This window comes from Nanorana parkeri, unplaced genomic scaffold (genome assembly GCF_000935625.1).
Source record: "Nanorana parkeri isolate BGI_ZX_2015 unplaced genomic scaffold, ASM93562v1 scaffold775, whole genome shotgun sequence".
NCBI lineage: Eukaryota > Metazoa > Chordata > Amphibia > Anura > Dicroglossidae > Nanorana > Nanorana parkeri.
The window spans coordinates 130,533-148,570 of record NW_017307043.1 but is presented as its reverse complement, the minus strand read 5'-3'; the positions used below and the strand labels follow the sequence as shown (position 1 = coordinate 148,570).

Sequence of the window (18,038 nt, the reverse complement as noted above, 5' to 3'; positions counted from 1 at the left end):
ATCGTTTTTTTTGTGTGTACAAGTATTTCATATCTATATTTCTGGCCAACAGGAGGAGCTCTTGGCTCCCGAAAAAGCCTGTTTATGGAGCCCAATTGCTAAAACTCAAATGTACATTAAAAACTGAATGAGTTAGAGGATTGATTCATCTCCTCTCAGCCTATCCCCCGCACACTGCCTGCTGTTTAGGGCTCTATATTGACATTAATTTCACTTCGTGTTGCTATTTTGCTTCATACAAACGTTCTGTAATTAAAGGAGAACTATGAGGTGAGTGCTTTTCACTCACCTCATAGTTCTAGCCGACCTGTGACAATTAAACTGTCACAGGTCAGCTCAGTAGAACGGGAGGTGAGCGAACACATACCGGCGTTCGCTCACCTCTCGATCCTGTCACGGCTCTCTGCCGTGACAGGGGAGGGGCTGGATTCCCCCCTCTCCGATCCGCCAGCGCTGACTAGCGGAACGGACGGGGGAGGGGGCGGGTACAGCTGGCTCTGCCTCTAGATAGGCAGAGCCAGCTGTCAGTCACGCAGCTGGACGGATCCAGACATAATTGTCGGGATCCGCCTCAGCTGCGGCGCCTTAGTATACCGCGAGCAGCAGCTCGCGGTAAACTGCGGCGTCTCAGCTCGCGGTATACTGAGTCTAGGGTGACGGGAGGACGCTAGTTTGTGTCCTCCCATTACCCTAAGGAGAACTATGGGGAAAAGCCTTAACCCCATAGTTCTCCTTTAAGGATTACAACCTCTGTCAAGGTTTTATTTCAGTTTGTTAGCCCACAAGAGAGATCCACCCTTTCTATTGTCCCCATGTCTAAAATAGAGGGAAAATCCTAAATGATGAGATGTCACTGGAACAGGAATAGAGAGGAACGCTTCTAATAAGAACACTTGTTTGGGTGACAGCTGTCTCAAAGAGGATTTCCTTTACCTACTCTACCTAGGGATTACTGGTAGGGATTACTTAAAAAATTATCTAATGTGTATCTCAAAGCCAAAAAAATGTTTGAAGACTTAACAGGAAGTGAGAAAATATCTTTCCAATGTGAGGAAAATCCCAGACAGGTATCACGGGAAGTGTCATCTAGTGACTCATAATTTTGGATTTACCCTCACTTTCATATCCAGTGACATTGGTGATCAAGACCATTAAAGATAGCGGATCTCCCTAACGGGGACAGAGATAGAAATAAAAACCAGACAGCAGTCCTAGCCTGTTAGTTATACTTTAAAGCGGAACCAGACCCACCAATTTAACTGTCTCCCAAAAGAATTACTTTTAAAGGCATGCCATTTGTCAAGGTTGCCAGCTCTTAACTGAACCTTCAAACCCTCAAATTGGCTAGAGTCATTGCTGATTACATTTGCAGAACCATGGCAACTGCAGTCGAAATAGAGGCTAACATGGCACCTTTGTTGACTGCATAGGATATGACAGTGTAGTTCTGCTTTAACTATTGCTAAATGTAAACAACTACAAAGAAACCTCTAAGATGGCAAGCCAAAATAAAACATTTCCAGCCTCATCATTTGAAAGTTGAAGAAGGGTGGAGTTACATTTTCAATGGACCTGTTATTAAGCTGCTTTGGTTAAACAAGTTTTGCTTTGGCCTAATGTGTTTGTTTCTACATTTTTGTATTCAGTAGGGTTAAATGTCCTAACTCCATCCAATATAATGGAACAGGTTGTTAACATTTTCGGTGTGTGTTTTGCCAAAGGCAGGAACCACCTCTTTTCTTTGGCTGAAACATCTGTATGTGTTCAACACACAGACGGAGCTCAGTTACATGACATCATTATTTCTAAAGGTTTTCCACACTGGAAATAAAAGGCCATTAACATCAAAACTTATTCCTGCCTAAGCAGCACTGGTTGTGCTTACATATTTGTAATGCTGACTACGCATTCAGCAATTTTGAAGATTTTCATCATATTTTAGCCACAGCAATTTGCTGCCCAGGGTTCCAATTTTTTCCCCAATTTTGAGCGGCCAATGAAAATCAGGGTGGGAATGATTTGAAACCACTGCAATGCTGTGTCACTAGAAAAGAAGTGCAAACAGGGAATAGACTATAAGTAATCATAGTTTCTATGAAATTACCATCTAGAATTGTGATGATATTATAATAAGAATCTGAATGTGAGAAAAAATATAATTATTTCCATTTTAATGAATATGTACAGTACAGGTAACATCAGTGGGGGGAATTTATGAAAACTGGAGCAGACAGAATTTGGAGCAGTTGCCCCTGGCAACCAATCATCTTCTCTCTTTAGTTTGTTCAGTTAAGCTTTGAAAATGAAACAGAGAACCTGATTGATTGCCATGGTCAACTGCTCCAGATTCTCTTTGCTCCCGTTTTCATAAATTCCCCTCACTTTGTCTTCTTCCGAAAAGGAAGCCTGCCCTGAAACCAGCTCACATATACTCAAAATAATTATCTGCTCTCACCCATTTTTTTCTTGTTAGTACTATTAAGGATAACCAAAATGAAAAGTTTAAGCCTAATATTAGAGATTGTGCAGACAATAAATAAATAAAAAATGGGAATGTTCTGCGCAGCCGCGGACAGGAGAGAAATTATTTTGATGCTTGATGCAAACGGCGGAAGCTGGGTCCCCTGGAACTCCATAAGTATGCATCTTTTCAAGGGGAGGATGAGATCGATTAGGTTAGCTTAAAGGTGCCAAAAGGATAAGTGCACTTTAAAACAAAGTGCACTTATCCTTTAAACTTAAAGCTGAACACTAGGTAGTGATATAACACCGGCATTTTATCAAATTTTATAATCAGTCAATTATCAATGAAGGTGTTTTAAAGTTCACAAGAATGGCAAAACAGAACAACAAAAATGTTGGCAGGTAAAATAAAAGAGATTTAGCTGTTAGCTTTCGAACCCTCAAATTGGCTAGGGTTATTGCTGATTACATGTGCAGAACCATGGCAACTGCAGTCCAAATAGAAGCTAAGATGGCACCTTCATTGACTGCAAAGGATAGGAGAGATTCAGCTGCCAGCCAAGGGTTCATCTTTAAGGCAAGAGATGCTTGATTCACTCATTATTGTCTGTTCTACATTATGCACACACCCTACCATACTCATCAATGACTGGTTTCACATTCTGCAGCAAGCCCTCAGGGCTTGTTCACACCAAGTCTAAAGCAGATCTACACCTTTTCTGCACAAGCATGTATATGTGTTTGATCGTGTTTATGACCCGTTTTTATGCATTCCAGTGCTTTTTTTTCTTTTGTCAGTATGCAGATCATCTTTCTGAGGTCACTTCCTTCTTCCTCTGACCTTGTGTTACCCTGTAATTACTCTAACATGGATCCGTGGAATGCAGGCATGCCCCTGGTGATGCTTATTCTACTGCTACAACAACGTGCTCACAGTGGAGGTCATTTTTGGGTGCACCCACTGATGAGTCTGAAAGAACCAAAGGTTCAGTCTTCTACCACTCTTCTACCATGGTGGCAAACATTAAACCTGTCTGTATCGCAATATTTGTCAACCAAGGTCACCAGACCTGCGTTACATGCGTTTTGATGTGTCCGGAGCATTGCAGAGCAGAAAAAATAGTGCCTGCTGCACTTTTTATTAAAAGCACTGGAACTGAATGCACTGGTGTGAACCAGAGCCCCAAGTACCATTGGAATACATGGATGTGTTTTTGATGCATTCAGAAAAAAGTTCTGCTCTGCATCTGCTCTGGAATTGGTGTGAACAAGCCCTTAAGGCCTCATTCACACGAGAAAAGGACGGCACGTACAGCTCTGTGCTGCGTGCGCAGCCGTATCGGGCAGCTCCCGGGAAGGACAGGTGCTGCGTGTGATTAGTACGCAGCCCCTGTCGTTCTCTATGGGAGTACACGGCCATACGCCGCCCTACGCTCAACTCAACTCTTTGGGTTCGGGTGCCCCGGCTCGGACGCAGGCAGGATCCATCGTGCCAGTGTACGAGTACACTCAACCCTTACCTGCACGGACGTTCAGGGCGGCTGAACGTAAAGCGGTGTATGGCCGCGTACTCCCATAGAGAAGGACAGGGGCTGCGTACTAATCACATCCAGCACCTGTCCTTCCTGGGAGCTGCCCGATACGGCTGCGCACGCAACGCGGAGCTGTACGTGCCAACCTTTTCTCGTGTGAATGAGGCCTTAACAAAGAACTGCATTGTTTACTTCATGTCACATATCTTTCATGAGATACAGTATGTAAGTTAAGGTTCTCCCCATCCTGCAATAAAATGCATGACAAATCTGGATTAAATAATAGCCAAGGCTTGTCACCAATGTTGGGAAGTTTCTTAGGAAGGAATTTAGAAATAGCATGTGAACAAGTTTTGTGTTAGAATGTTATTACATTGTAAGCACATGGCTGACAATGTCATACATTTATAGGAAGATGAGGAGAGAGCATTTTATACAGCTCTACAATACAACCACCAGCGTTACACAATTTCAATTATATGATGCATCTGTTAAATAATATTTAAAATGACATCATAGTAAAGTGAAGATACAAGATACTGATAACTCTCGTGATTTCAGAACACAAATCACTGCCAAAATATATTTTTAGCATAATTAATAACCTTTAATACTCCTTTACATTTTCGGGACTTTATAGCACTTTTTGGGCAAACCTATGCACACCAAATACTGAGGATGGATAGGCTTATATAATATACAGCAAAACCAGAAGTCACACAATGAGCTATTCATGTGACTTGATAAAATGCTGTTGATATATGCCACTTAGTACAGCAGTGACATTTCTGCTATAGAGTAAGATTAACTTTCTATCAAGTGGCTGGTTTCTGTCCCACACCACATTGTCTATAGCTCAAAGAATGCCTATAGGAAGGAAGTGTGGAGGCTGAAGATTAACCGGCCATGGCAACTTCACTATAACATACAGAAACATAGCCAGCAAATTTGAAATGGGGACACTGTTCAGTTGTATTGCAATGTTTTATTTCATTAAGGACAACTGGTTTGGAGAATTATATTATTTAATATGTGATCCTGCTACGTTGTGGCCAGTGGTTCTATTTATATTTGACAGATACTCTCTGGAGTTCCTCTTCAGATAGTCACATTAGTTTTGCAGACTTAAGTTAATTTCTTTGCACATGAACTTGAGCTCCTATTACCTTGATATTCTTGGATGTAATATTTCAGAAGATAAATAGCTAAAAAAAAGCACCCAAATGTAAAAATAAATACCTAATAATAGGTTATCACAAATACATTTGAATATACCCTGTTTTATGATCTTTGTCATTATGAAACAGCACCATCGTGTGGTGAGAATGCAGAATTGCAATACTAAAGTGTACAAATGTATGTATGATTAGAATGACTAAAATCCACATTTGGATATTGGAAGGCAAAATATTGAAATAATTAACAATATATATATATACTATTTATTGCCTTACTTTATGTTTGTATAACAAGTAATGGGCACTCTGTATAGCTAGTAGCTGACAGTGTATCATATATTGCCTGCTGTTATGGCCAAATGTAAATGATAAGTTCTTTGCAGACACTCCTTTCGTATTGTTACATGATTACAGTAGAAGTTAAAACCACTGTAAGCATACTATCTAATTATATACAAAACTGTTATTGCAGTTTATAGTCCACCAATCACAGAGAAAGTCACAACTCAGTTCTCCTGCTGGATTAATCCAGAGTTTCAAATTCTAATGCTGCACTTACATGCTGTCTCTATGCTACCTGCTGTCCTAGGCCTCTGTCTAGAAATAGGGTCCAATTATACTTTGAGAGTGGAGTTCATTGCTGAAGTTATTTGATTGGATCTCATGGGGGCTTATTAGTACCAGCAATTTATGGTTGATCTATTGTGAAAATGATCCAGTTGGTTGCTAGCAGGTAGTAAAGACCTTGCTGTTGTCAGGATAACAGTAATAGAATGACAGTTCAGGATACATGAAATTTAAAGTCAAAACTAGAAAACTCTTCAGCTTGCATTCTCATAAATATTTTAAAGCCCAACTGCAGCCAAAACCCTTTCATTTGTTTTAGATGGAAATTGTAAATGTTAGAGCCTCTGTTGGGTTTTAATGTATGTGTCTCTATGGGGGAGAAATTCCCTCATTTACTTTTAGGACCAACTGGGAAACACACAAACAGAGCCACTGACAATGTTTTGGAACCAAATCCCTCTGTCCCTCTTTTTGGTCTGATGTACAGGCAGGGCCGGATTTCCCACAAGGCCAACCAAGGCCCGGCCTCAGGGCAGCAGGGATTAGAGGGGCAGCAGGGGTGTGGAATTTCTATCTCCCGATGCCCAGAACATGCAGTTCCGGATGCCGGGCAGGTAGTTGTTTTATACATTTAGCCCTGCTTTGGGCAAGCAGAGCTAAATGTACAGTGGGGAAGCCGCCGCTTGTTTTGTACAAGTGATCTCAGCGATGTCGCTGAGATCACTTGTATGAAGCCTTCAGGACTGCTATTCTCCATGGGGGTGGGGTGGAGGGGTTGGCATTTAGGGGGGCACATTGAGGAACCTTGTCTTGGGGCAGCAGAGAGAGTAAATCTGGCCCGGTGTACAGATATCCATCAAAAGGTTCAATTTACCTGCCATACGTTTTATTCTGCAGCAGAACCTCTATCTTATACCTTCATTATCTTGTTTGCTATTTTGAAAAGCAAGTTTAAAAGAAACGTAATGGTGAAAAAAAATATATAAATTCAGTGCTGAGCCAATCACGGCAGGCTTTGTATTTATTAATACAGGATTTGTATAATGAATACAAAGCCTGCCGTGATTGGCTCAGCACGGTATACTGTATGTAGCCGGAGCTACATACAGTATACCCGCTGTATAAGACGACCCCCGATTTTCGGGCAGTGTTTTTGGGTCTAAAAACCCGTCTTATACGTCTTATACCCGTCTTATATATATACGGTACATTAATAAGGACATTTTTTTGGACACATTTCTTTGGTGCGCTGGTGACATCCGGTATCCTCATTGATCCGAGTGGCGCCATCCGCAGCCATTTCACCACCCAGGCCTAAGGGGTATACTGGTCAGGAGTGCGTTGGGATATTCACTAGAAAAAAAAAACATGACAGGAAGTTTTAACTCTTCCCCATGCTATCCAAAACTAAAAAAAAAAAAAAAAAAAAAAATGGCTGGGTTTACACTTTAAAAAGATAAGGAAAAAAAATAGCGAAAAATCTAAATGAGTTTATGAGGGGAATGTTCCACATCTTGAGTTCTATAATATCATATGTTTGCTTTAGCAAGCATTTTCCTCTATTTTAAATGAGTAAAATGTTTATAGACCTTGGTCTCCTGCTGAAAACCAGTTCCCTTACATGGCTCTTCAAATGTAGCCAAATCCAGCGTACTATTTATATAACCCTCCGATAGAGCCCGATGCCCACAAGAGAATTGTGTACACAAAAGGAAAATCCTAATAAACAGTGTCTCTTGTCTGGGCTTAACACTTTTATTTGTAATGTGCAGAGAAGCCAGCCATCCGTCTCCCTCACCTAAGTAATATCAGAGCACAGCATGGTCTCCTTAGCTGGGATCGCTGGGTCATTGTGACCGTCACATCAGTTAGATGTGTACAGATAGGATCCATATCATTTAATTGGATCATTGACATATCACTGACCTGAGATACCACTAAATCCCACAATATTAGAGGCAAAGACTGTCTTATCAAAGAATAGAGTGTTGGTTTATGGTTGGGTATGTTTTTTTTTTTTTAAAGCATATCATTCATTTCAGGGATTCGTATTAGGTTTTACTCTAAAGCCAACGTCCACCTTTTCAATAAATTAATAAATAAATGTACACATATCCATCAAGGAGAAATATGGATTCATTATTTTTTGCTTTGGACCCAATAAAGCATTACAACCACCATCAGTGGATCGTTGGTGCAATGCTCTGGCTCCTGTAGACTCTTCCTCCCGTCCCTGTCCATACCAAGGTATGGACATTCAGTAACATGGATGGGAGGAAGTATGAATGGATGACAAGTGTAGTGACATCACCAAACTTTTTTTCTATTGAGAACTAGGGGTCTCTCTGTCGTATTGTGATCTGTGCCTAGTTGGAAAGGTTTTCCTTCACTTCCTGTCCCAAAAACTCTACAGAAAAGGAGAAGACATCTCTACAATGTTAAGGGAGTTGCTCTCTTACACATTTGTCACTGGCACAACTGTCCGCATAGGAACATTTCCCCTCATACCTTTTTCTGGTGGCAACTGTAAACTTTTTGATTTCCCCATCACTTTCTTTCTTAGTGACAGTTCTCTCTAGAATAGAGAGAAACAGGAATAAAAACCTGACATGGGGTTACATTTTTCCTGCCCCGTTAAAGACTGTTTGATCCAAGACTTTTGATTTTTGGATAGAGTGAGTGCTTTTATTGAAGTCTCTGCTGCCTATTTGTAGATCACATTTTCTATCCATTTGACACATTCTGGCAAGTTGTCATTGGGATGGGAAATAAGGAGAAGACTTCCCAATGGGAAATCACACAGCCGAGAACCCCTTTACACAACAAATTCTCAGGTGGTTGCTACCAATGTTCATTGTCTTCTCTCTACCTGTTACATATTATGAGAGGATTAAGTCAAACTTTTTTTACCTTTTGTTCTGTTTTGGGTCAAAGGAGTACATTTACTAATGTACTTCTGTGACCCAAAGTTAGCACATAGCGGGCATTAGCCCTCTATTTGCTGAGAGCACATAACTGTGCGGCAGCCAGGAAAGATCCCGATAATATTGTCATGATCCACCCCTCGCCAGAGCCAGAGCCAGCTGTGCCTTCCCCCTCCCCTGTCTGTCCCTCCAATGAGGGGGAATCCCTGTGGGGAGTGGTGGCTGACAATCACTGCTCTCTGCAGGGAGAAGCTGTGAGCTGAGTGATCACTCAGTTCTTGATCTGTAGAGCCAGCATGTGACACCTGCAGTGTACCACACCGTCTCTAAGCATTTGGAAGAGTACATTTTACTCTCCCAATACTTCTCCTTTAATTATATAAAACTAAGATGTAATTTGACAATATGTAGTAATAAAAAAAAGGTCAGAATTTCTATAAAATAGTATATATGCTGCTTTTCTCACACAGGTCTGCCCTAGCTATTTGTTTTCACTTTTTTAACTTTACTATGTGACCACAAGGTGGCAGTGTTCCTCCCAGACTCGCTCTAGAAATAGTGATTTGTGCATTGTTCACATAAAGAAAAGTAACGTGAACATCTATGTTTCAAGGATCTAATGTACTTTAATGCCATTATGATATCCAACAAAATGTTAATTTCCTCTTTGAATAGATATTATCGGCACACACATTATTACAGCCATATAAGAAAATAACATGCTTTTATCAAGGCTTTAAAAGCTTCTGCATAATTTTTTTTAATGAAGGTTGACAGATTTTGAGACTACTTTATTACTGTAGATAATGCAATTAGATGAATTGGCTTTTACCTGTGCTACAAGTGGCAGTTACTCCGTACGTGCCTTAATAGTGATTGCAGAGTAGATTGTTTGTCCATCAACAGGGTGACCTAGTAGTAACCTTTAAAATAAATTATTTTTCATTTTAACGTATAGTGTATCTTGGAAAAAAAAGCTTACAGTGTGTAGCGCTATGAGCTGCTAATATGGCAGTTATTAAAGGTAATCTACTTATATCCCAGCCTAGTCACACACAACACCCACGTGATATGGCTGTGATAGAAACATTACCTGTCTCTGTATGTACTGCATGCTAGTACCAGTACATAGGTTTAGCTTCACTGCCCTAGAACCGACATATAACACTTTAGCAATAACAACCTGATTTCTGGTGTGCATTAACTTTTGGAACCTTAACATAATGACTGCAATAGTAGCAATGATATCATCACTGGGCTGCACATAGCCTGCAGAGAGTAGAGCTTTGGGAGGGGCCCAACAGGTGTGCCCAGTACAGGAGGGGGCGGATACAAGACCAGTCATCCTACACAAGGAGCAGCAGTGACTGGTCTGTATAACATGAAAGGACATCCAAAAAATAATAAGTCTCTTGTACTGAGACAATATTTGTTTTGCCTGGACTTTAGCTTTAACACAGTCATGACATTTTTGTATCTTTTGAAATTTTTGCCATTAACAATACTTGAAATAATTCAAACTTTTGCTAGAGGCTTAATAAAAGCCCAGCCTGTAAAGAAAAGGGTTAATACCTGCCCCACCACCAGCACTGCCAATCTTTGCTCTATTGCAGAGCTAAACTGTCTAAAGGATCTTCAGCATCCCACAGTTTTGGGATTGTAGGATATCGGATTCTCCTTTGCAAAATACATTGGAATTGTGTACAGTTTTCCATGTGATTATACATTGGGATAAACCTGTATCTGGACCATTATATCATGGAGCAGCGCAAGTCTTATTTAATTTTTAGCTGGCATGTAAAAGCTCAATATGCAGAGAGATTCCTGGTTCCTGTAGTAGCTGAATTCAGTCATGGTTTCATACGTTTGAGATTAATTTGTAACTGAATTAAAGTGCGTTGCTTCAATTTCTACTTGACTTCGTTTCCAGTACTTAGTTTTGTTTTGGCTGGAACCATAATTAAAACTACTTGTATTACTGGAAGTTCCACTGCCTATTCAGGCTTGAGAATTCTTGCCACATTTAGTTTGTTTTGATCTTTTCCTTCAACTTTACACCTAGTAACAAACAATATTGTAAAGTAATTTCAAGGGCAAACATGATCAAATGTAACAGATCCTGGAGCTCACCCAGAATTCCGATCAATGCCTTTAGCTGCCTGACATCTAATCTCTAACAATAAATGCAAAGACTGCCATTTAATCTTGAACACACTGGATAGAAAAGAATAGAGCTGAACAGCTCAATATTACATTTTCTGCTATTTGATGAAATATACTTTTTTTCTATATTGAGCAGAGTGACTGCATTGACATTTAAGGAAATCAGATAACATTAGGCCTCAAACCAAAAAAATGCTGTCTCAAGGAGATTTCTGTGAACTGCTGTTTTGAGCCTGAGAAATTATTATGATAAACGATGCACTTTTGAAGAATATTTATTGCTGATTCCATAAAACTGGCATTTGCAATCATTTCTGAAAACAATAGAATTTCTTTTAGCATTGTCATAGTTACAAATAATTTTTATGAGATGTTTGGTGTACATTTTCCAAGATTCAAGGCTAGGCAGATATAGTGACTTTAACGACACCCCCAAGATGCAACCACCTTTATGAGCAGAATATATGAATTATTATATTAACTATAATAATATTATTATTTACTACAGGTTTATTTACTACTCATAATATTATTATTATTTATTAACAACAATTTTTATGCAGAGCTTTACATACTGCACATTCATATCAGTCCCTGTCAGTCTCTGACCAGGATTCAAACCAGGGACCCTCAGTGCTGTAAGGCAGAAGTGCTAACCACTAGGTCACTGTTCTGGTTTTTTATTTTGAAACAGAACACACTCCTTAACACTTGTATATCCACTGGAAAATGTAAATAAAAAGGTTTCTATTAGAGCAACCTCCCTATTTACAACTTAGAAGTTTATTTACTGTATGTGCAGTGATCCTCAGCTAACGCAACCTATAGGTATGAGGAGGATATCAGTTGATCAGTGACATAGGGTTACCAACTACGTTATTATTTTGCATCATTTTTCACTGCTTTGATTTCCTCATAAAGGGGACAGTTATAAAGCAGTGGTCATACAGCTGCATTAAAAAATACAGCTCATTTATATAGCAGCGCAATGTATTTTACAAATCTGCTTAACGCTCTGCTGACTTCAGGACTCCAAAGCCAGCGTAATGCTAATAAAATAAGTTAGTGTAAAAAAAAAGGCCAGGAAGAAAGCATAAAGATATGTGGCCGGCCTCTCTTCCAACCAAAGACTTCACTCCATGCCATTTTTGCATTTTATGAATGGACCATAGAATGCATGCTGTAATGTGGAATAACCTTGCAATATACAACGAAGAGCAGATTGCTCCATTATGAATTTCCCCCATAATAGTGAGTTGTATTCTTGAATCCTAAAAGATTGATTTGCTCTTTTGTTTTATGGCCCAACAGGGGTCCAGAGATTAGATAGTAGAGATGATGTTATATCATGATAAAAAAAAACAGTAAAAAAAACCAAAAACATTTAAACATTTGTGAGATCTACCTACATTGCTATTAAGTAACTTTGTAAGTCACTCGCATTTTTACTTCAACTAATATTTTGGATTTAATATGCAAAAAACAAAATGCTACTGTGTGTCAACGTCCTTGTTTTTGGCCAGGGGGTATAAATACAAATTTGTGGCTATATATTTTTCTTCAGAATTTGTTCCTCTGTTTTAATCCATTATAGCATATTTGTTTTTACTATAGAAATCATAATTTAAAAAAAAAACAATCTTACTCAACTTTTGCATGAGTCACAAAACTAACACTAACTTAATCATTAAGTCTAGAAACTGGAAAAAAAGAGCTGAATTATATACGGTACTTGTGTTATTATCTTTGAGATCATGGCTAAGTATCACATTGGGAACCCTGCCAAGATGCTAAGAGAAGATAAAAAACACGGAATAGAACCAAACTTGTTCTTAGAGCTTTTTGGCATTAACCTTGAGAAAAACCAAAGCCGTTAAGTCAAGATAAAGGTGTTTGATGACGTAATCACATCTGAAGTAATAAAATGTCACTCATGGGCATGCTAAAAAAACATGAACACTCTGGCGCTCACTAATTCTTAACTATATAAGTAAAACCAGGGCTAGAAAGTAAATACAAAGTATTTTCCTTACTAACTTATACTGATGAAGCTTCTGCACAGCTCAAACAGTTATATAACCTTGATTGTCATTGACACTTGAGGTAAATAGCAATGTCTGAGGACATAATACTAATAGCAATAATAATAATAATACTATGAGTAACAATAATAATTATCATAATCGTCATAATAATAAATACTTTAACAACAGTTACAAGTAAAGACTATTCAATAAAAAAGTGCATAGGAACACAGCAAGAAATCAGATGTTGAATTATTTGCAAGTAGAAGTGAACAAGCTGTTTGGATAAGCTGCAAAACATTGTTAAAGAACAAGTCCAGTTGAATGTAACTAACTACTACTAGCTATTAATTACTTATTTAGTAAATTATATATATATTATTTTTATTATTTCAGCAATATGAAAATTGGAGGCCAAACCAACCAGACAGCTTCTTTTCTGCTGGTGAAGACTGTGTTGTAATAATTTGGCATGAGGATGGGCAATGGAATGATGTGCCTTGCAACTATCATCTCACATACACCTGCAAGAAGGGAACAGGTATTTTACCCACTATCTCTGTATTTTAAAGTAGAACTGTGGCCAGGTTATAGACATTCAAATATTTACATATTCTTAACAAGCAGTACTTGGATTTTTAATCAGACCCTCACTGATCTCTGTAGCTGGAGAGACAGTGAAGTAATTCATCCTCTTAATTACCTAATCTACCTAATAAACAGTTGCTGCTTTCAATAAGGAGCATATCCCGTAAAATGAAATAAAATGAGCCAAGGAGTGTAACTGCAATGGAAATAATGTGATTTAATTTTTTTAGTTGCCTGTGGACAGCCTCCTTTGGTTGAAAATGCGAAGACATTTGGAAAGGCAAAACCACGATATGAAGTGAATGCCATGATTCGATACCACTGCCAAGACGGCTTCATTCAGAGGCATATGCCGACTATACGATGCAGAGGCGATGGAAGGTGGGACCTTCCTAAAGTTTCATGTCTGAAACGTAAGTATTCCCCTATTTATACAGTGACATGAGGAGAGCACAGTAATATTAAAATAAACTGCGCTGATTAGATTACATTTTCTGTCTCTAATGCAGAATGCAATTTTTCTGATGCTATCCTAACAACTCTACACCGTTTTTTATACATTAGTAGCATTTCTTGATGGTTCTACAGAAAATAACTAGCTTGCACTACGATTGCATCCCAGGTGCAGGCACACAAGCACGCCTTTGCTCATGGCAACCTAATGTAGAAATATCTGCACTCCAAGGGTCTTCACTGAAGATAAAAAATCTTTATATATGGAACAAATACATGCTGTTAGTTCCTCCAATGTGTACTCAATCACTAACGTGTTTTATCATTCCAGCTTACTCATGGAGATTTCTATGAGTAAGCCAGAATGATGAAATGCGTTAGAGGTTGAATACACATATGGGGGTACCAACAGTATGTATTTGCTCCATAAATATTTTTATCTCGGTGAAGACCCTTGGAGTGCGGTCATTTCTGGATTACGTTTTTTTTTTGTCAGATCTTATTATATAATAAATATTCTGTTCCTTATGAAGTATACTATTTTAAAGTATATGTAAACCCAAAAGTGATTTTTCTGCAAATAGTTTTGTACATCTGTTACAAGGTTTCTTACCTGTAATGCCTGCCAGTCAGAGCACTTCCTGTTACAGGCTGACAAAGCTACCCCACTCCCTCTCAAGCAGCAGCATTTTCTCCCTGTTGTGCAAGCTTCTTCAGTTTGCTGTTGGGCTGTCTATCTAAGAGGTAGAAAAATGGCCAAGTGAAGCAGTACACATGACAGGCTGGTAAAGCGCTAATTATTGCAAGGCAGTGGCTTAGCATTGTCAGACCTCCAGATCCAGATTACCTGGATTCAGATCTCCAGGTAGGAAACTTTGCAACAGATTCACAAAAACTGTATTTTAACTGTATACAGTGAAGTACTGTATAATGCCAAACATATTGAAATGTAAATTTAGGTTTTACATGCTATTTAATGTTATTTTTCATATCATTACTCACATATTCTTACAATTAGTTGTGTATATGCTGTAGCACAGATATATTTGGTACATATACTTGCACACAGAAGTCACTCAAAATCTCTTTTATATTTTTAGCTTCTGGATACCAAAGGACTTATTCCAAGAAATATTACTACAAATTTAGTCCACCAGAGATGAGGACTCCACTGTACACACCCAAACATCACCATCGTTGGAGCAGGACACAGCAAGAGTCACCACGCTGAGTAATCCCAAATTATCATCAATGGACATCCTAACTGCCAAAGTCCTGCATTACAGTGCCTTTCACAAGTCTGAAACAAAAACAAAAATCTATCTGATCTAATCTGGGACTGGACAATGGCGTTTTAAAGACCACCAAGAAAAACAAGAATGACTTTTCAATTTAAGTGTTAATTATAGGGAACTAAAGCAGCATATAAAATTAATTCCAGCCAAATAGAACATTTAGTTTGTGTCACCAAGGCAAACAGATATTGTATTAATGCAAGCTTACATTAATATTTAAACAGCTTGAACCTAGCTTGAATGTTGTTTGTAAATAAGATGATTTAAATATGTTTTCTAATCATGTATATAAAATTTAATTAATCAAACTAAAAGTCAGGCATTTTTAATAAAGGCTTAAAGACTAAATTACTAATTATGCAAATAATAGTTGGCTGAGGCTGGAGAAAAAAAAGAAAAACGTTGTTAAAAAAAAAAAAGTGCCAGATAAAGATATTGTTTTTAGAGGTACAATCTAAAAACATCTGTGCCATGTAACATTTTCATATTGTGGGAAAAAAAATAGGGAACAAAATTTCCACATGACAGAGATCAAGAATTATTTGTCGACTGCAATAAAAATGTTAATATTCATCCATGACCACTCAAAAAAATGGACTTATTGGATGAGCTTTTTTTCATTGTGTAAGTCTGTAGCTTTTTTTTTGTAGAATTTGTACTGCTAATTCATGGAGAGTTTTTTTTTTTCGCTAAAAGCCGCAGATGCAAACTCAGATCTGACATGGATGCATCATTTTTCTGCATCATTTTCTATATACAGCTGCATCACTTTTTTGATGCAAGTTTTTACAATGACGTCATAACTGCTGCACAAATAGATGTAAGGAACACGAAAGGAGTCAGTTTTGATTTTGCATCACAGAAAGCTCTCCTTTTTTCATAAGCAGGGGGAACATTGCTCTGTGTCTTCAACACACTCCACGGTGTATTTTGAAGGTGCATTTTACAACTTTTGTAAAAAAATAAAAATAGACAAAACAGTAAATAATTTTGTATATATAATCATTTTCTAGTTTTTTTAAATGAAATTATGAATGTTTATTAATAAATGCGGCAGCTGTGAAAAGTACAGATACAAATTTAGGAAGCCAGACCAATTTTCTTTGTTTGCTGCTTCCATGCCGACCATAATTTTTCAGCATCAGTATGTCATCTCTTGTCTTATAAGCAAGTGGGGAATATATATTATATACTGTAAGTTTACAAGAAAGTAAATTCAGGATAATTGTTCACTTGAAATAAATATGTACTATCCATTTGACTTCTGGGTAATATCCCAAAAGGCACATGACATTTAGGAATGGTTCGCTTTCAGTAGTGGTTCGGTGACCTTAAAATGGAATGTCAAAAAGTTTATACATTTAACTTATTTTCTCTTTTGTTTAGAAGTGTGCCACAATGTGGACAGCCATTTTACAGTGAGCCAATGCTCATGTAAATTCAGCCTATCCATTCACTATGAACAATTGTCATGACTAGGTATAGCCAAAAATTGCGTATTAATATTAACCCATAAATTGGCTGCCTTCTCTGTGTTTAGGTGATTTGTGCACTTTAAAAGAGGAGAAAGAAGCATTGTATTTCCTATGTTAAGTATTGTGCCTGTAATATTCACATTACTTCAGTCACGAAAAACAAATTGTGGAATCTATTGAGTAAATAAACAAATGTAAAAAAATAAAATAAACATTTCTATAAAAATACATTTGTGTGTATGCTTCAAAGTTAAAACTTTAATCAACCCATTTTGTCTAGTAAATCTTCTGCCACTTTGGTTTGTGGTGAAATTTTTGGAACATTGACAGTTTCACTGCTAGAGGGCGCTGAATTAAATCTCTAGTTGCTCCTGTTCAGATCACCAAATAATTTCTTGTAATTATCCAACTGAGTTGTAGATGTATAAACTGATGTATTGATGGAAGATAGCCACTTAGTGAAGTGAAACATAGGCAGTATTGCTTCTGAAATTTTTTTTTCCTAATAAGTTATACCATGTAATTTAATATAATAAAAGGAGCAGCATCTTCCAGCAACCAATCAGAAATCAGCTATCATGAATTTGGTTGCACAAAACTATTGACAGCTAGAATCTTATTGGTTGCTATAAAGAGCTGCACATCATTGTTAATAGCAGTATTATTATTACATAGGGCCTTAGTGTGATTTATGCATTCCTATGACTGCTGCACCTTGTGTTATTATACTTTGTACTTGACAGCAATGCACCACAGTGTTGACCTGTATGTTTTTTTTTTTTTTCTACTATTACAATGCACATAATACTTTTTTTCTGTATTTATATTATTACTTGTATAGTATATAATGTGAACCTTTGGGTATTTGTGAAAGAAAGTTTAAATCTCTGTAAACTTTTATATCTGCTTTTGTTTCACCAAAGAAACTTTGTTTTGTTTGCTAGTCTATCGTTTTTAGTGTTTTTATTTATTCTACGTTTTGGAATCATTTTCTAATTAGAAACGTACTTATAGTAAAAAAATAAATATTGAAATGTACAAGTGTCTCAAGCAGGTATAATGCAGCTTTTAAGTAGTGAGAGACTCAAAGTGGCTTGGCAATAACACAGTGTGCCTCATGGCTTACTAATATCAGTGAACTGATTAGCTGCACTTTCATTTATTGGTTCCTCTTACCTATGTTGTCACTGGGGTAGATGTATGAATCTGTTGGGTAAAATACAACCAATCAGCTTCTCTCTTTCATTTTCAAATCTTAACTGAACAAACTGAAGAGAGAAACTGATTGGTTGCCATGGATAACTGCTCCAGATTTTGTCTGCTGCAGTTTTGATAAATTCCCCTCTGTATATTTTCTTCAAAAACATTTTAGAGTT

General features: G+C 37.7%; 1 protein-coding gene across 1 annotated transcript in view; it reads left to right on the top strand.

Annotated features, from left to right (window-relative positions):
• VCAN (versican) overlaps positions 1-16,529 on the top strand; it is a 95,741-nt gene extending 79,212 nt beyond the window's left edge. Inside the window, exons 11-13 of the mRNA XM_018564733.1 lie at positions 13,248-13,392; positions 13,670-13,852; positions 14,993-16,529. Of these exons, the coding sequence (XP_018420235.1) occupies positions 13,248-13,392; positions 13,670-13,852; positions 14,993-15,123 (459 nt within the window). The 3' untranslated portion in view covers positions 15,124-16,529. The remainder of the gene's footprint in view (positions 1-13,247; positions 13,393-13,669; positions 13,853-14,992) is intronic.
• Positions 16,530-18,038: the final 1,509 nt, after the last annotated feature.